Raw genomic sequence first — 20,337 nt, forward strand, 5'->3', positions numbered from 1 at the left:
CCGACACCTAAACATCCTTCGCAATGAAAAAGATCCTTACATTACTTTACCAAAAATGAAACATCACCAATCTAACAGATCTAACTGCAAGAGAGGCTTTGAGACGCCTCTTTATTATGTCCAATAATTACCTAACCAGCGATATACAAAGCTACATCAAGAAATTTTTTACACTTAAACAAAATATATATACGACAAAACTACCATTTAGCATAAAAAAATAAACCCTCAAAAATTAACTATGAAATCTCCGAAATCGATCACATCTCTTAACTAACAAGAACAAATCGAGCCAAACTTGCAAGGAAACGATTAGCTGAGTGCATTATGACATACAAACATTCTGACTGGCTCTTGTCCCAAGACAACGCGCCAGCACAAACCTCGTTCATTATGCAAGATTTTTGTTTTTTTGTTTTACGAAAAAAGGCATTCCAAAGTTCCAGTACCAATTCCCAAAAAAAATATAAGGGAGAATGGGTAGTTTTGAGACGGGTTTTGTTTTTGGACCCGTATTACTCAAAATCTTAATATTCTGCATATCTCAACGATGGAATCTTTAGTCAATGAATACTGGAAGCTATTGGTATGGCCTATTTAACAAAACTACAATTTTCCTTAAAATTAAAATCGTATATAATAATATAAAATATAATAAAAAATACAAAAATGTGGGGAGTAGTGAGACACCATGGTTTAAATCAATAAAAATGACTTATTTTAGTTGTTAGTTCTTTATTAAGATGAAAAATAAAAAAGAAAAGACAATTGTTATAAAAAAGTGTATAAAAAATGCAATGCCATCAATCTGATGATTCGCAGTGAGAACATGTATAATAACCAGTTCGTAAATTGGCACACTTTAGGTGCACAGCTCGATCGCATACATTGCAATGAATGGAGTTTTTTCTGCTTAACTTTAAAAGCGGAAAAACAATAAAAACTCAAATTTAACCAAAAATGTCATGATATATGTGCAAACAATGCATGAATATTGCGAGGTACTTATGAAAGATGCGTTAAAACGTCGAAAAAAACGGTGTCTCACAACTCCCCACATTTGTTGTCTTACAACTCCCCAAATCGTTTTTTTTATAAATGGCCGCGTAGTCATAAACACATCGAACGTTCATGCCGAAGTGAATGTGTAAATTCAAAGCTAATAGGACAATTAATAATTTGTATATATTAACATTTGCAATTTGCTTCAACAACTGATCGAATGTATCGCAAAACAAATGATGAAAAAAACTTACCGAGAAATTCCAAAACACAGTAACTGGAGAGACGCGTCGAATGCGTGTAAATATGACCAATGCTAGCTGAAAAGTGAGATCGCATCGAGAACACTTGTTGACACTTAAAATCGAATGTAAACAAATGAATAATGCCGAAAGGTAACAATGTCTCACAACTCCCTGTGTCTCACAACTCCCCATTTTCCCCTACAAAAAATTGTCACCTATGCAAAAGTCGGATCTCAGGCGAACTCATCATGGTGGGATACTGCAAATGAAGGAAACTGAAAACATTGATCTGAGTGTGTTAACTTCGGAAGATTATTAAGGGTGTATCTTATCGTGAAAGCAGCGTTGGAGTCGTGACGTGCAGTTAGAGGGAGTGTATTGTGACGATTGATAACAAAAGTTTGCTCGTTGCTGTTGTTGTTGTATCAGTTTACTAAACCCTGCCAGTGCGGTGTAGTCACCGATCGTCTTCGTCTAAGTCATCTAACGGTAGGGCCAGGAAACGTGTTCTTTCAACAGGTTTGGTCTAGAGGGAGTGGGGTGTTAGGAGAGTAGGTTTAAGGGGTATGTGAATAGGTGGGTAGTGTCGTGCGGTGGACTTCACATGCTGATCATATATTGGGTTGTCGGCGTCGATTCTGGATAAGTAGGAGTTTAACCTGCTACGACAGCCAGAATGAAATTAAATTGAGCCAAAGTTATCCTAGTCTTCGCGAGCCAGCTGAAGTTCTTCTTAAGCAAACGGCGGTGGTTGGCCTCCGATAACGGCATTCGGAGGTTGGGAGTCGGAAATTTAGGAATCTTCCGATGGACGTCGTTTAATGCCTGTCTATACTCTGTCCGGTCCAATGCTCGTAACTTCATTTGCTTCTGTTTTATTGTCAAATTCCTGCAACTCAATTGCCACTCCTCGTATATAAAGTTGTATTACATGGAAATGAACTGGAACCTGAATTGGAAGTATGTTATCTATCGGGAATTTGTAACCGAACCTTTTAGAGAACCCTATACCGAACAGCTGGTAATGATTAAAAGCATACAAGCACTATTTACTTAACACAATAATTTACAACAAATATACAAAAACAACAATAGCTAAAACAACAACAATTTTACTCTTGAATTGATTTACACACAAAAGCAATCGATGATTCTGCAACATACAGTTTATCGTACGGTCAGTTGAAGCGATGGTTGCGGTAGATGGCTACTTGGGTAATTAATTGTTGTGAGTGCCGCCCAGCAACAGCCTTCGATTGTTTTGCCTTTGTGTGTTTTTCTATATATATATATATATTTTTTTTTTTTGAAAATTTTTTTGCTATTTTTTACCATAAACCTTTTTTTTTAAATTTTTTTTTAGTTTTTGTTTTTTTGTTATTTGCTTTTTGGTTTTTGTTTTTTTCTTACTTCAGCCTCCATTTACAAGTTTTGCTGGTCGTACATTTTTATTTGTGTTGCAAGCATGCGCGCCACGCCGCACGCTTATTCGACCATACAACCAGCCAAGCATAGATTCGTCGTCGTCGTCGTCGTCCATTCTTTGACCACTTGCCCACCAATTCGCCGACCCATTACCACCATAAACGTAAACAACTGTGTGACGATTTAATTGTAATTTAGTGTGAAATTTTTATTTTTATGCGCATTGCTCACTCGCCTACCACCTCCATTGTTTTTCTCCCATTTTGTATTGTGTAAGCACGTAAAAAAATATGAATTTAATGCGCTATTAAATAATACTCACACATTGAGCTGCCTGGCTTTGCCGCCTCAACCCTACCGTCAGCCAGCCTCCATCCTGCCATTTGCTGCTAAGTGCCCGAACTCCGCTGATTTTAACTTAGTTTTGCCTTGCCGCAAGCTGCGGCTGCCTCAGATTCGTGTGCGATAAATAATTATTTCAATTTTGTGCGATTGCGCAGCATTTGTGATTGTGTTTGGTTGCTTTGCGTGCTGCTGCTATTTCTTTTGTAATCATTTCAATTATTGTTACTTCTTCAAAAATAGAAACTTAAAAAAAAAACAATTCAAAAATAGCCTAAAAAGTAGTTTCTTGCGGTTTTTGTTTGTTTGTTTTTTTAATTACGTTTCATTACTCAAAGAAATACCGCTCGCTATTACACTACCTGCAATTGTTGTTGTGAAAACATTTTCACCCATTTCATGGCTGCTCTTTATTTAATTTTTTTTTGCTTTCTTTCACAACTTTTTCCCCCCTAACTTACAGTTACAGTTAATTTCGCTTTGAAAGCACAACTTTTAATTAACATTCTTTCTAGGTTGGTACTTTCATTCTGTAGAATAATCAGCAACTTTGCGTTGCTCTTCGCTTTTTTCAAATTTACCTTCTGTCAAAGAAGTTCCGATACTGAGCGGGCCCCAAATGGTTTCATTGAGCGCAAGTTGCTCAAGATGCTTTAGTAAAAGACGGGAAAACGTGCAGTCTCTTTTCTAGCAAGATCCTCTGGATCTACACGGCTAGAGAAGACCTATCATTACCTATGCATCAGTGGTATGGATGAGTAGACACTCTTTCATGGGAGGCAGGATGACCTTATCGTGACTACAACACACTGTGACCATCTGTTGCACCGGAACTTTTTCGACTACTTCAGGACCAGCATTAGAGGCTCTGGTTAGTCTACCACCACTTGATGTTTTCATCCAAGGAGAGGCCTTGAAGGCCATCTGCAGGCTGAAACACTAAGGGATTTTGTATGGCTCTTGTCCGGCATTGGATAACAAAGTAGGTATGACCTTCGATCTAACGATACTCGCTGTGCCACTTGACTCCATGCTGTTTAGAGTCATACTTGACAAGAGATGCAGTGTATAGCGGACGAGGCTCAACTGTAGTAAAACTCAGAAAATGAGCCCGGCAAACACTGTTCTTGCATTTTCACGGATGGCTCTAGTACCGAGCATGGTTCCGGCTCTGGGGTCTACGTGGAATCATTTGGCTTTGAGCGACATTTATCGAGCGACAATCATCAACTTCAATAATTAACCCCGTGAGTCACGTGTATACCAATTACCACGTATTACAGGTAAAGAGCTATAACAGCCTCGAAAGCCCCGAGTATTACTAGCACAACTCCACTCTTGGTATTGCGGCCTGCTAAACTTCAACCTGTCCAGAGTAGACCGAGACTTACTCAACAAACATAGATCTTAAATGGGGAGGAGCACCGCATAGCCCTAGCTACATATCTCTCTGTTTGCGACTAGTTCCAGTCACATTAATATAATCTATGACAACTCAGTTAATCCCGCTTCAGTCACAACACTTATCTTTTTCTTGATTATTTCGGAAATCGTAGCCGGAACCATACCATTTCCCGGAAGAAAACTGCCCAGTTCCATTTTACGTACTTCTGCTATAGCTACCAGAACAGCCCAGCATACGAGGTATTGTAAAGGCAGATGAGTTTAGAAGAAAGAAGCTTCCCCATACCACTTTCACTGATCTGACAGAAGTTGAGTCCTACTCATTTAATATAACTTTCCCTCTGGTCCCACACCTTCGAGACAGCCTATGCCCTGGCCCTACAATTGGATGAGATGAGCAACGATAACTAATTACTTCTCTGCACTGGGCCGGATTTTGTGAACTGCTACAAGAACAACAGGCTAAGTAATCCGTTCGCATCCTGCGACCTAGTGATTATGGCATCTTTCCGGAAAAAAAACGGACACGAGATGAAAATACATCGAGGGCTCCAACACAGCCAAACCCATGAGGCCAAAGCGGATCGTGCGGGAATCACAAGAACTACGCACATTATTGTTCTTCTTATGGGCCGCCTACACATCTATAGGGAGATACAAAGAACGATTAGGGGCCTATACAATAACTTTTGCGATAGCTGTCATGACGGAAAAGAGTTAGAAAGCATGAGGCATCTACTTTTGGGTTATAGTGCTTTAGGAAAATGTAACAATTTTTGGGGGAATAGGTATAGCGATTTTGGATCCATCATATCAAGAGCCACAAGTATGAGCAGGCACTCGAATTTACTCTTGGCAAAACTCTATTCAAGTACAAGTTAAACTTCTACCTGGTGTAGATATTCTGCACGACACTAATCACCTATTCACATGCCAACATAAACCGGCGTATCTGTCATCCTACTCCCTTTGGAGCTAATCCGCCGAAACAGCACATTTTCTGGACCTACCGTTAGATGAGATAGATGACTAGTGTGTTTACACAGTCCTATATTAAGGCTTGCTAAACTGCTACCAACTCTTTACTTATTCTTCTTGATTGGCCCACCATTCGTTTCTTTCTCGTACTAACCGATGCCAAACTCACCAAGTGAAGCCAAGTTCTTCTCCACCTAATCTTTCCTTCCTCTTCCTCTGCTACCAGCAGCGGTACTTCTGCCGCATCGAATACTTTCAGAGCCAGAGCGTTTGTATCCATTCGGACGACATGTCTCAGCCAACGCAGCCGCCGGATTTTTATTCGCTGCGTTATGTTTATATCATCGTAGAGCTCATACAGCTCATTGCTCCATTGCCTCGCGGTCAGCAACGCGCAAAGGTCCAAAAATCTTCCGCAGAACTTTTCTCGTCCCAGCTTCTGCGCCATACGTTAAGACGGGCATGATGAGAGCCTTGCAGAGTGTTAGTTTGGTTCGCCGAGAGAGGGCTTTACTGTTCAATTGGCTTTTTAGTCCAAAGTAGCACTTGTTGGCAAGAGGGAAAATCTCTCTTGGATTTCAAGGCTGACATTGCTAACGGCGTCAAGAGGGTATTCTAATGTTGAGGCATGAATTTCGCCCGGTTTTTGAAGCGCTGTACAAAGGAAACAAAAACATATTTATTATCAATTTTTTTTGTCATTTGTTTATTCATTATTAATTAGTACATTAAAAACTAACAAAAAAAATTAAATTGACAAAATTATGTGCAGTCAAAGCAGGGGGTCCAAAAACAGAGGGTGTTCTGGCGTGCATGATTCCAACCCTCCTGGTGATATGAAAAATGAAAACTAAAAGGATTCTGAATTATTATATTATAGATGCTGGTGTCGAATGAGCCGTGAACAAGTTAAACAATTTTTTTTTGACTATATGGCGACTGTTTGAAAAAAATTGTTTTTTCAAATTTTTTCAACAATCAAGATTTTTTTTATTACTAAATGAAAATTATAGTTTTGATCTAGGGTAGATCATCCGATGAAGTAATATATAAAGAACAGCCTCCCCAAATTTGAATTAAATCGGTCCATTAGAACTCGAGGTATCCTTACCACCAGCTCGAAAAAGTAGTCTTGAGAAAAACGCGTTCAAAATTTTCAGACAAGATGCATCGGAACCGATGCAATGACACCAAAAAGACTATAACTCATGAAGTAATAGGAATTTTAAGGGGTTAGGGCTAGTCAGAGGCCCGAAAAAATGATGATTTTCAAGAATTTTTTTTGTTAGTTCATTTGTTTTTTTGCTTTTTTTTGTAATAAAACATAGCATTAATACATCTTGTTTCGACATGACTTTACCAAATTTTCAAAAAAAAAATTAAAAAGTGTAAAAATTATCGCTGTTTCTCCAGAAGTCCTTTGCAGTGATCATCACAAGTCCTATTTTTAAGATATACTTTAGGAAAAGCAAACAAAAAAATCAATTTTTTTTTAATTATGACTACCCCCAACCCCTTAAAAAATCCTCTTAATGACATATTCTTAAATCGATTTTTTCAAAATTCTATTTACACCAGAAAACCCCCTCAATACTGATTTCGAGATAAATGATGTCTCTTACAACCTCGAATTCATAACCTTTAACAGGGACGTGAGTTTGTTTGATGACAGGAGGTACTTTGTTTTGTCCTCGTTCGCCACCAGACCCATTCGCTTTTCTTCTTTATCCAGTTTGAAAAAGGCAGAACTAACAGCTGCTGCTACTGCTACCAAAGCTTTACTTCCCGCCCTTTCCTTTGAATTAGTCTACAGCTAATAAATCAACCGATCTAAAATGTGAAATCTATATCAGTACATATTTCTTTATGTTTGTTTTTTTTTTTTATTTTTATTACCTAAATAGGTATCATAAATTTTCGTCTTTTTTTTATTGCTAATTTAAATTGCCACAAAAAGGTACACTTTATTAGCTTTTGTCGCTGTAACTTTAATTTAATGTGCTTAACTCTATTAACGTTTTCAGTTTGATGTCCGCGGAAGCCCGTTAAATCACACCTAAGCGCGTTTGTATATATATATAACTATATATAAGTGTGTGTGTGTGTAAAGTTGAGTGTTTGCGCGCAAGCGCTGTGCTGTGAATGGTGGTCCAGTGGCGGTGATGAATTGACCGGCTGCTGCTAGGCAATGGGTCACTGACCAGCCAGCACAAATAGACACACACAACACACACACAACACACACACATACACATATAATGTATTTGGCTGCAATAATCGCATCACAGCACCGTCGTCACAGCAGCGAGGCACTGCTTTTAATTGAATTTTACAAAATTTTTCATAAAAGTCGCTTTCCAACTGTGAACTGGCTGACACGCGTGCGCGATTACTGGCCAATAGATTAGGTGCCGGAGTTGTTGCTGCTGTTGTTGTTGTAACAGTAGTTATTGTTGACGCTTGCTGTGCTGGCGCTGCTGGTTGCAAATTTTAATGCCAACTATTTATTGTTTATTATGCATTAAAGTTTGCATTTTTACAGCAACACGCGCAACCGACGTCTAACATATGGCTGCGCGCGCGAACAACTTTAGCTAATGTAATTTGTTAGTGTGATTTTTGATTATTTTTTAATTACTTATTTAGTGATTTTTTGTGGGCGTTTTTTATTTTTATTTATTTTTTTATTTATTTTTATTTATTTTTTTATTGTTTTTTATATATTTTTTATATTTTTATGTTTGTAAAATAGTGTGATTTTTGATTTTTTTAATTACTTTTTTACTGATTTTTTGTGGGTTTTTTGGAGTTTTTAAAATTTTTTTTTTTTACGTTTTTTTTTTAATTTTATGGTTTAAGTTTTTTGAAATTTTTTTTATGTAAAAGTGGTGTAATTTTTGGTAATGTTTTAATTAAGGTAGAATGGGGAGTTGTGAGACGGGTTTTGTTTTTGGACCCCTATTACTCAAAATCTTAATATTCTGCATATGTCAACGATGGAATCTTTAGTCAATGAATACTGGAAGCTATTGGTATGGCCTATTTAACAAAACTACAATTTTCCTTAAAATTAAAATCGTATATAATAATATAAAATATAATAAAAAATACAAAAATGTGGGGAGTAGTAAGACACCATGGTTTAAATCAATAAGAATGACTTATTTTAGTTGTTAGTTCTTTTTTAAGATGAAAAATAAAAAAGAAAAAACAATTGTTATAAAAAAAGTGTATAAAAAATGCAATGCCATTAGTCTGATGATTCGCAGTGAGAACATGTATAATAACCAATTTGTAAATTGGCACACTTTAGGTGCACAGCTCGATCGCATACATTGCAATGAATGGAGTTGTTTCTGCTTAATTTTTTCGGCATTGCACCTTTGCAGATGATATATATACAAACAATGCATGAATATTGCGAGGTACTTATGAAAAATGCGTTAAAACGTCGAAAAAAATGGTGTCTCACAACTCCCCACATTTGTCGTCTTACAACTCCCCAAATCGTTTTTTTTTATAAATGGCCGCGTAGTCATAAACACATCGAACGTTCATGCCCAAGTGAATGTGTAAATTCAAAGCTAATAGGACAATTAATAATTTGTATATATTAACATTTGCAATTTGCTTCAACAACTGATCGAATGTATCGCAAAACAAATGATGAAAAAAACTTACCGAGACATTCCAAAACACAGTAACTGGAGAGACGCGTCGAATGCGTGTAAATATGACCAATGCTAGCTGAAAAGTGAGATCGCATCGAGAACACTTGTTGACACTTAAAATCGAATGTAAACAAATGAATAATGCCGAAAGGTAACAATGTCTCACAACTCCCTGTGTCTCACAACTCCCCATTTCCCCCTACTTATTTACAGATTTTATGTGGGTTTTTAAATTTTTTTTTTTATTTTTTTTTAATTTGTTTTAAAATTTTTTTTTAACTTTTTTTTAATTTTTTTTTTTTGAAAGTTTTTTTTATAAATTTTTTATATTTTTAAGTTTGTAAAAGTAGTGTGATTTTTGATTATTTTTTAGTTACTTATTTAGTAATTTTTTGTGGGTTTTTTGGAGTTAAAAAAATTTTTTTTTATACTTTTTTTTAATTTTTAATGTTGTTTTTATAAATTTTTTACAGTCTTATGTTTGTAAAAGTAGTGTAGTTTTTGATTATTTTTTAATTACTTATTTACAGATTTTTTGTGGGTTTAAAAAATTATTTTTTATTTTACAATATTTTTTTTTTTTTATTTTATTTTTTTTTTTAATTTTTTTATTTTTTTTTTATTTTTTATTTTTTTATGTTTTTTGTTTAATATTTTTTTTAAGTTTTTATGTTCGTAATTTTTTTTTGCTTTTTTACAGTTTTTTCATATTTTTATTTCTGTAATTTTTTTTATTTTTTTGCCTGTTTGCACGGTTTGCATGGCGGTAAGTTTCCAAAATTTGGAATACAAATTCGTTGAAATTATTACAATACTCTGACATGGTAGAGTTTTAAAAAGCCACTTTTCGCCTTCCATTGTTGCTGCTTTATTTGCGGAAATAATCAATTCGTTCCGAGTGCTCCAAAGGAGTTGCAATACGATGCGCGCTAGCTTTATGTAATTTTTATGATTTTCAAAGATTTGTTTTTTTTTTCTGTTTTGTGCCGGAAATAAGGTTTAAGCTTTTGATCGTAAATTAGTTTTTGGCGGGCAATAGCTGGGTATTTTTATTTTCCTTTTTTCTTTTGGCAACTTTTTGATTTTTTTCGCAAATTTTTTCACTTTTTATTATACTTTTATTTTTTATTACCTGCCTGCATACAAAGTAGTAAATGCGCCAAATATTATTACTGGCCATTGGCAATTTAACTAATTGGTATATTTGATCCTCTCTACATTGACGTTTTCCTTCCGTCTACGAAGTTAATTATCTGACTTACAAGTAAACCTGGTTATTTATCGCAACTTTTTCTTCCTCTTCTTTTCATTGCAGTTGATGTAGATACCACACGTAAATGCATCATAACCTACGCTTTGGTTGACTGAAAGCAAAAACAACAACAACAACAAGAAAAAAAGCAAAGCGGAACAGGAACAATGTAATACCTTCAGCATGACTTAACGAAAGTCGAAACTAAAAGTGGAAGTGCGAAGGCCGGCTGAGCGGATGAAAGGAGCCATCAATCGTACACAGGCGAGGCAGAAGCCCTATATATGTGGTAAAAATATTGTAAGCAAACCAACGTCAAACGAAATGATATACCACACAGAGCAGGACTAAAGCGCAGGACTTAGATGGAATCCCAATGAAGGTTGTAAATGTGATTGCTTGACTGACGCACAAAAAAACCCGGATCAGACCGCATAATCCGCTACGAAAAGCAAGTAAACAAAAAGCTGAAAAAGAAAAGGGAGAAAAAAACGAACTTATAGTAACTCTGAGTATGAAAAATAAAAAATATTTTAGCAAAAGAAAAATCGTCAACCAACAACCCCAAAGACGAAAAACTTTAAATTACCATTTTTAAGCGCAAATGCAAGCACAAAGGGGGACATTTTGAGAACGAGCGCATCAACCGCATGTTGTCAACTGTCCAAAATCAGCAACAAGAAGGAAACAAAAAACAAAAAAAAAAAAGAAACGGCAAACAACACAAACATTGCCATTCCCACCATTACTAAATACTATAATCAACCTAATTTTGTTGCTGCTGCGTCGTCGTATCTTCGTCGTCGCCGAGGTCGCAGTTGCAATCGCCAACCACCTCATCCATCGTCCAACGTACAACAACGTCGTAATAATACCATAGTAGTGACATTAAGACAGTGACCACCAGAGTTACGCTCGCAACGAAAAAGTAGAGAGTACAACAATACAACAACAATATAAATAAAATATATAGAAAAACAAAAACAAGAAATTTAAGAAAATTGTATAGCCGCATTTGCCGAAAAAATGTTGCAAGACACCAATAGTACCGCCATACAGCCAAAAGTCGTTGTAATTCGACGACGTCCGAATCAAGGTTTCGGTTTTACGCTGCGTCATTTCATTGCCTACCCACCGGAAGATGATCCCTCTTGGCCACAGGTAAGCGTTAAAGTACACAACGCAAACAAAAGCTACTCTTTCTTGCATATATACAAATATACTTACACACTTACATACCAATATACATACATGCATACATACATACACACATATATGGGTATTAAATTTATTTGTGCGATGGACAGTTGAATTGAATACGGCGCATAGTCTGTGATATGTGCGAAAAATGGTTAGGGAGGGCGCGATGAATGTTCGTTCTGATGGTGTTCGCTGTTTTTTTACATTACATTTTTGTAAGTGCAGTTCGTAAAAAAGTTTAATTTATCTTTTTTTACCACTTTTCTGTCGATTAGACAAAGCAGGTCACAAAAACAAAAATTACAAAAAAATAGAAGAAAAAAAAACAAAATACAAAACAAAAAAAAAAAGAAAAAACAAAAAAAAAATACAAAAAAAATACAAAAATAATAAAAAAAATACAAAAAAAAAAATAAGAAAATTTATCGTTTCATAACTACGAGGTGGCGCAAAGATAATCTTCAATTTTTTTCTTTTTAATTTTTTTGACTAATTAAAAAACTAAAGGTTTTGAGTGTTGGAAATCTTTTTTTGGAGTTCTGTTCGCTGTTTGTTTTTACAAAAAAAAAAAATACAAAAATAATAAAAAAAATACAAAAAAAAAAATAAGAAAATTTATCGTTTCATAACTACGAGGTGGCGCAAAGATAATCTTCAATTTTTTTCTTTTTAATTTTTTTGACTAATTAAAAAACTAAAGGTTTTGAGTGTTGGAAATCTTTTTTTGGAGTTCTGTTCGCTGTTTGTTTTTACATAAAATTTTTGTTCTTTCTTTAACTGATTTCTACCACTTTTCTGTCGATTAGACATTTAATGCTGTCACAAAAAAAACCAAAACAAAAATCCAAACCAAAAAAGTTAAAAGAAAAAATAGGGGGAAAAAGTGAAAAAATAGGAAAAAAATGTATGGTAATCGTTTCAAAACTACGAGGTGGCGCAAATTAATCATCAATTGTGTTTTTGAAATTTTTTTGGACTAATTAAAAACACAAAAAAATTTTGAGTGTTGAAAATCTTTAACTCTCTCTTTAACTTTTTTTACCATTTTTCTGTCGCTTAACCCAAAGGTCATCAAAAAAATATTTATGGTAATTCGTTTTATAACTACAAGGTGCCGCAAAATTAATCATCCAATTGTGTTTCTGAATTTTGTTTTTAGTAATTACAAAAACTAGTGATTTTGAGAGTTGGAAATCTTTATTTGGACGTTTTTCGCTGTTGTTTTTTTACATAAAATTTTTGTAAGCACATTTTTTTAAAAAATTACTTGACCGTTTTTTACCAATTTGATGGCAGCAGGTCACCAACCAAAAAAAAAAAACAATTTATGGAAGTTCATTTTGAAACTACGAGGGAGCGCAAAATTAATCATCCAATTTAATTTACAAATTTTTTTTCTCTAATCAAAAAACAATTTTGTTGCGATTGGATATCTTTATTTGGGCCTTTATGCGCTCCATTGCATTAACCTCTAATATGACTTTTACGGTACCTTCTGCACTTTAAAGTGTATGCCATACAAGGTGGCGCAACATTAATCAAGCAGCTGTATAATTCCCAAGTGTGACGCCATTTGAAAAAATTAAAAATTTTCCGATAGAGTGACTAATTTTGCGCCATCTGTATAACATCATCATCATATCATCACTGTTCGGGGTGAACCATTTCTTCCGTTACATTTCACCTTCACGTCTCTCGGTCATCAGCATTTCATTTGATATCAGATATGTCCATAGCTCCAAAGTCGCCTTTAATGTCATCTCTCCATCGTTTTCTCGGCCGGCCTCTTCTTCTGTTACCTTGTATTGTTTTGGCCTTATCTCACGAATGGCTTGCTCGATATCCGCCTTAAGGATCTGAATCATTAATGGATTGTTCCCATAACATCGGCGTTTCACGACGCTTCACCAAACAAGTCGAACGGCGTCAAATCGCAGCTCCAAGGTGGCCAATTGGCATCGCCGAGATGTCTGAGACGACACGATTACCGAACTTGGCGCGCAATCATTTCAAATTTGTTTAAGTGGTATCTCAGACCAGGTGTCTACTTCGGAGACATTTCCTCACACTTATCTCGATGGCATGTGTTTGCCTAAGGATTGTTGGGAAAAAAATCATTGGAATCGATTTTTTGAATTTAGGCCCATTGACTCCCGCCCCTGATCTACCATATTTTAATTTCAACCCAAGCTTTACAGCTGATAGAATTATTTTTCCAGGCGGTAAGTGCATTAGTAAGAACTTGGAAGATAATGTATCAACCCAATAAGGAACAGGAGCATGTCGAAAATGTTCTTAGTGCTTTAGATGTCCTTTCAGACAAACAATAACAGGTTTAAATGTTTTACATAAAGACTGCCCTTTAACATTTTGGCGCGTACACTTCTGTTTTGTGTTTGGCCGAGCTCATTCTCCTTTTTGTGGCGTGCGTTTTGATGTTGTGCTACAAATGGACAAACCTACAGTTTTATGTCGACTCCGAAAGGCAAATGGCTTTTTATGAGGAGCGTTTTGATGGCAGAAATACACGCGGAGGTTAGCTACTGCCTGCCGAAAAGCGATTGCTATTGAAAAAACGGTTGCTGTTTTGTTCACGGAGATTCGAACCTACGCACTCCCGAATGGTAGTCATGCACCTAGGCTTTCGGCTACGGCGGTCTGGATCATAAATATGGAAACTTAATTCGGGTCCAAATTTCAGTGGGTTTTGATCTACTTACCCAAAATCCAACACCCAATTTGTCGCGCAGAATCACAAAGAACTTGTAAAACAAAAGATATTGCGCTCCTCTGCTTTACAGCTTTACAACTCCCAGGTTCATCAGCCATAGTTTTAAACACCTCACGAACTTTCATCAAGCTCTCCATTCAGTAAGAAGACAGACGTTTGGTCTACAGTTATTCGCATTTATATACTTTTTGTTTTTTTTTTACTGTTGTCCTCTGATTTTGTTTGGCTTAAAAGTTTGCCTTTCTTTTATGTTGAGTATTCTCGCTTTTGTTTTTGCCATGCTTCGTTGATTGCCACTTTAAATAACAACACAAACACGTTCAACAGCAACAACAAAAACTAAAGTGATAGCAATAAAATAAAAACGAACGTTACGGTCACCGCCACTTTTTCGCCATTTCTGCAACAACCATTTTTACAACATTCATTATAAACACATCTAAAAATAAATAAAAGTAAAAAATAAATAAAAACAAAAAATATACCTAACAATATATTGTTTTGTCGTCGCCCCCTCCCTCAACTTTTGAGTTATTAGTGTTGTTTTTTTTTGCTTTTTTTTTGCACACTTTCTCACACTTAACCATCAAATAACTCATTCACTCGCTCATTTTTCTGCTTTTATTTTTTTTCTCTTTCGCATGCGATGACGCTGATTTCCACTTCAACTCCAATTGTGACTCTCGCCGCTCGATTTTTTCGGTCTTGTGGTGGTGTTGACTTTGTTGGCTCACTTCGACTGGCTCTTTGAATGGTTGGATTGTTGGTGGCTGTTTTGCCGTTTTGCGCTGGCTTGCTGACTAACTAACCGACTGGCTTCGGCGTGTGTAGGAAGCATCTGATCCGTACCACCACCAAGTGAAAGCTATGGAAACCATTTTCATAAAAGAAGTTCAAACGAACGGACCTGCTCACTACGCCAACCTGCAGACGGGCGATCGCGTTCTAATGGTGAACAACACACCCATCGCCGGACTTGCATACAGTACAATCGTGTCGATGATCAAGCAAACGCCTTCAGTGTTGACGTTGCATGTAGTGCCCAAGGAATGCGATGTACTACAGATGGTAAGTGTTGTTTGAGCCATTCATTCATTCATTCATAAATGACAAATTATTAATAACCATATCTCTCTCTGCCTATTTCCACATTTCCATTTCCACACTGATTGCAGCATTACACCAGCATTGCGCATACACCAGAAACTAATCGTCTTGCCACAGCGCCTCGACCCATATCATCGCCTGTAACTGTGGGCAATGGTAATGCAGCTGGCGCATTAATACCAATCACATCAGCTGCGGCTGCAACTACAACAAAATCATTTTCACACCAACATCAATTGATCTCATATCCACCGTTGAGCGGTGGTGGTGGTGGTGGTACTGGTGGTAGTGGGGTTGGCACCGGAGGAAAGGCTAGTCGTTCGGGCAGTATTACAAGCTCTGGTAGCAGTAGCTTCCGTCCCACAGTAGTGGGGAGTGGTGAATTTATCGATATGCCATCGCAGGCACTGCACCAGCACAGCGGACGGTTGCTGTTACGGGACGATGGCGGCGGAGGATTTGTGGCGCGGTAAGTGTGCAATTAAATATTTGCTTATTATTTTATGGAAAGTGTGGTTGAAATGATAATTATGCAACTCAGCGTATCTAATTTTTGCGCGCCCGCAATAGAGTAAAAAAAAGAGTATACATTTGAAAGAGCTGATATTTTTAAAATATTTTGTAACGGAAAAAGTCGAATTAGTTTGGTTGCACGTACAAGATTGAGTACTGGAAATCAGTAGTTCAGAAGTTTGTACGTTTTACTTTCAAGGGAAGAGACAATCTCGCACCTTCTGTGCCATTGTCCTGCTCTATCCAGACGGAGATTAACTTCTTCTTAATTGGCGCGATAACCGCTTACGCGATTTTGGCCGAGTTTAGCAAAGCGCGCCAGTCGTTTCTTTCTCGTGCTAACCGGCGCCAATTGGACACACCAAGTGTAGCCAAGTCCTTCTCCACCTGAAAAATCTTACGCAGAACCTTTCTCTCGAACACTCCAAGCGTCGCTTCATCGGATGTTGTCATCGTCCAAGCTTCTGCGCCATACGTTAGAACGGGCATGATGAGAGTCTTGTAGAGTGTTAGTTTGGTTCGTCGAGAGAGGACTTTATAACTCAATTGGCTACTTAATCCAAAGTAGCACTTGTTGGGAAGAGAGATTCTCTGTTGGATTTCAAGACTGCGTTGTTATCGGTGTTAATGCTGAGATTAACTATTCTAGGCAGAACATTTTTTAACGAATTGGAAGATCTCAGTTCTTCAGAAATAGGAGATATTATAAATTTTTTGAAAAGCACACACTGGCTTTAGTAGAAATAGGAAAAGCACCCCACGCGGCATCACAATGGGCTATGATCCTGAGTGTGTCCCACAGGACAATCGCTTCAACGTAACCTAGCCTAACCTACTTTGAAGAAATATAGAATAATAATCATGAAATCTAAAAAATGTTAATTGACTTTTTACTGAGTCTTCCTGAGCTAAACCTTCAGAGCTGATGCATATCTTATCATCACCAACTCATGGCTCCGCGTCAAATATACTGGCGACCTGTGTTATTTATGATCTCATGCATGTGGATGTCAATATTTTAGGTGAAAGATTTATGAAATGCGTATGTAAACATATTTTTGAATCACGAATGTGTCCCAATTGTGGTTTTTAACACGTTCGTTCTGCTCGTAATCCCGTTTGAAGCGAAAAGCACAGAGGAGTTAAAAGCAGGTTTTGATTTTTATATACAGACTTTCGCCAAAGTTCATTTATTGTTGCTTGAAGAACGTGCAACACTCCGTTAAAACTTTAGGAGCATACTGCTGAAGTGATAGTTCTCAGACGGATATGTCGGGTCGATAAGTATGGCTTGACAGCTGAGAATGGCGGGTTGACGTTTCTGTTCAGTAAGGTTTGGCAAGTCAGCATGAATCGTTTAACGCCCTAACAACGCTTCGAAAGTGTGAAACTTTACTTAAAAAAAAACTAAAAAATTAATCTATTCGCGAAGTTCATAGAGCGAAGTGTTGAAGAACACTCCGAAATGTTGATGCGTCGTCGTTCTCAGCTTGTTAGCCGTTGTCCTTCGACTACGAGGAAGCTTTTCATAATGATCTTGGCTTTTGTGCCTTTAAAATTGAAAATACTGGTATTGGTTGGAGTACTGACGGGACACTGTCTCACCCCACATCACGCAGCCAAAATGCGATTAGTCCAGAGCGATGCGTGTGAGACATGCAACGAAGCGAATGCTAGTACTTTGGAATACCTACTTTGCCAATACCCTGCTCTTTGTAGGACTCGACAAATGTGTCGTGGATTAACATATTTTTCTTCCTTGAAGAATATTGCCGACAAAAGGCTGAACGGCTTGTAAAAACTCTCGAAGACGTGCATTAGGAATTACATAAAATAAAATCTTCAACTCCATATACATAGCACTAGTAACACAATGGACCCTTGCGGTGTAAGTGAGATCTTTTTACCGATCACCCACCTAACCTACCCTGCATCTCTGCCGAGCGTTCCCCTATTCTCCGCCTGGCGACGGCGTCCACTAAACGGTGCCCTATGCTCCACAAGGTGCGCAGCCGGTGTTCTTTTGTAGGGACATATTATCCTTAATTCTGTAATAATTGTAATAATTGGGTAGAAAACTCTTGCAATTTTACTCGCTTGAATGCTGTTTTCCCATTCCCTCGAGAATTGCGATATCTTGAGAAGGCGGTTTAGTTTCACAAACGCAGTCTGCTTTCGTTTTCCATATATAATTGGCGTTTACATCACTTATTACATGTTTGGGTGCACTCCTAATCCAACAAGTGGTATGCGTCTTGATGCTTCTACGCAAATGCAGGGAACTACAGTTTTATGCCGCCTCCAAACGACCGATGGAGGAGCATTTTCATGACGGTTCTGGTTTCCGTCGCAATGTGATTTTGGAGTAATAGGTTGGATATTAGCCTAGAATCCCTATCCTCGTAGTGGGGCTGAGCTACCTTAGGTATAGCTCGAGAGGAATGGCATTTCCAAGAGACTGATGTTGTTTGAGCCGCACCTAACATGAAGACAAACGCTGCGATGTGGAATTAGGGAAGAATGCTTAATTAAGGGCGGCGTTTGTGCACTTTGTCAGTAGGAATTAGCGGGCACTGTAGGTCTTTTGGAGGACTTGCCATAGTAAGCCAACCCACACCCATTATTTCTACCCGCTGCTTGCCGGGATCTCTTATTTGCAAATAAATATGTACTTATTCATATCTAAAATAGGATTGGTCCAGGAAGACGCGTGCCACTTATGCGACGAAGAAGGGGTTCGTTATAACATCTCCTTTGCCACTGTCCTGCTCTAAGCAGAACTCATTACAACTGCCTGGGATCGGTATACGTTTCATCTCTGAAGGATATTGCGGACAAAAGTTTAAACTGTTTATTAAAACTCGCCAAAACATCTGTCATGAACTGTGTTTAACACGACTCCAACAACACTGGTAACACTACGGACCCTTGTGGCCCATGTGAGATCTCTTCAGATAAGCCACATAAGCCTCACTTTTTTTAATATCCTTTTTCACTCCGCTCGGGAGCATAGGGCCTTTACTCTTCCATCGCACACGGTTCTGCGCTGTTGTTTTTGCGCCGTCCCGTGTGATGTCGGCATCTGCTAGTTCGTGCAACATCGACCTTCGCCAAGTGAATTTTGTCCGACCGCGACTTCTGCTCCCTTGCGGGTTCCATAACCGCGATACCTAACCTAACGTATTCATATCTGAAGGCCGTATGACCATCCGTAATCTGTGACCTGTTCGGTAGTCTGCAGCACAGCTTCCGCGGAACGCCTTAATTCCGCGATACCGGACATTATGCGCCCAGTGATCGGTATTTAATCATCAGCATCATTTTCATGACAGAAATACTAGTGGAGGTTTGATATTGCCTGCCGGGTATAGCAGAAATGCACGAAAAGTGTATGAAATTAAAAAAAAGAAGAGTAATAATGAACGTAATTTCTTTGTCTATCTTAATCGAAAGGCTTAGTTGCCAAATTTCGTTTGCTAAACTTGCCCAGTTAGGACTATTTTGTGTTTATAGAAGACCTGTCCATACCGTCAGATACAATTTATCCATTGTATTAGCCTTTTATAAATGAATGAAGGTGGATTTTTTTAAGTTGATGAACAGTTGACGATTGTGGCCTTCAATCTGCCATTAAAATATCTATATACAAATTCGGTTTTTTTTTCGATGCCTAATTCATGACCCACCTGGAAGAGAGTTAGAAGTTGCTTGCTTCAAATCTAACCAAAAATAACGAAAAATCTTTCTTTTATGAAGAGATATGCCTCAATACCTGATTTGTATGCTTCGTCAAAAAAAAAAAGAAAAAAAAAAGTTAAAAATTCTAAAAGTATAAATTTCAGAGCTTGGATATTCGAAACGTGATAACTAGTTTTTGGTTAATATAATTAAATTCAGTTATCCCTCAGCATATTACGTAGCTAAGTACTTAAATACGCAATATAACTAATAATAATACCGCAATCATTATAATCTCACAAACAAGTCAGCTGAACGACGAGTAAGTCAAGGCACTTTACTGACGTCAGCGAAAACGTAACCGCTTGATTATTGTTGGTGGTAGTTGACTGACTGATTGTCTGCCCGACTGCCAGACATTATGAATTTCATTCATGTGTTATCTAATGTAGTAATTTTTTCGCTACTGCGATTGCTCCGCTTATCATAAGAGGAACAGTAACTATTTTGGCAGAGTTAATATCAGCACACATGCATACATGCATACATACACACTTATTTAGATATAGGCTGCACTGAATTTTCGAGTTTAAAATTTAACACACAAAATCTTTCGTTTGGACTTTTGAAAAATTTCACGTTGTTCCCACCCTGTTTGTACCTACTTAAATGTATGTACGTATATGTACTCGTATATCTCTTGTCTGCATTCTTCTTCACTTAATTCAATTATCTGCAGCTCTGGAATACTGATCGAAATCGTTCTAGCTGGTTATTATGACGCTCATA

The 20,337-nt window shown here is 37.3% G+C and overlaps 1 protein-coding gene across 2 annotated transcripts in view; it reads left to right on the forward strand.

Moving 5' to 3' along the window:
- LOC128857062 (rho GTPase-activating protein 21) overlaps positions 1 to 20,337 on the forward strand; it is a 180,231-nt gene that overhangs the window by 73,666 nt on the left and 86,228 nt on the right. For both annotated transcript variants that reach the window (XM_054092608.1, XM_054092609.1), the window contains exons 2-4: positions 10,383 to 11,480; positions 15,082 to 15,318; positions 15,426 to 15,826. In XM_054092608.1, the coding sequence (XP_053948583.1) occupies positions 11,346 to 11,480; positions 15,082 to 15,318; positions 15,426 to 15,826 (773 nt within the window). In that variant the 5' untranslated portion in view covers positions 10,383 to 11,345. The remainder of the gene's footprint in view (positions 1 to 10,382; positions 11,481 to 15,081; positions 15,319 to 15,425; positions 15,827 to 20,337) is intronic.

The sequence above is a fragment of the Anastrepha ludens genome, chromosome 3 (assembly GCF_028408465.1).
Source record: "Anastrepha ludens isolate Willacy chromosome 3, idAnaLude1.1, whole genome shotgun sequence".
NCBI classification, from domain to species: Eukaryota; Metazoa; Arthropoda; class Insecta; order Diptera; family Tephritidae; genus Anastrepha; species Anastrepha ludens.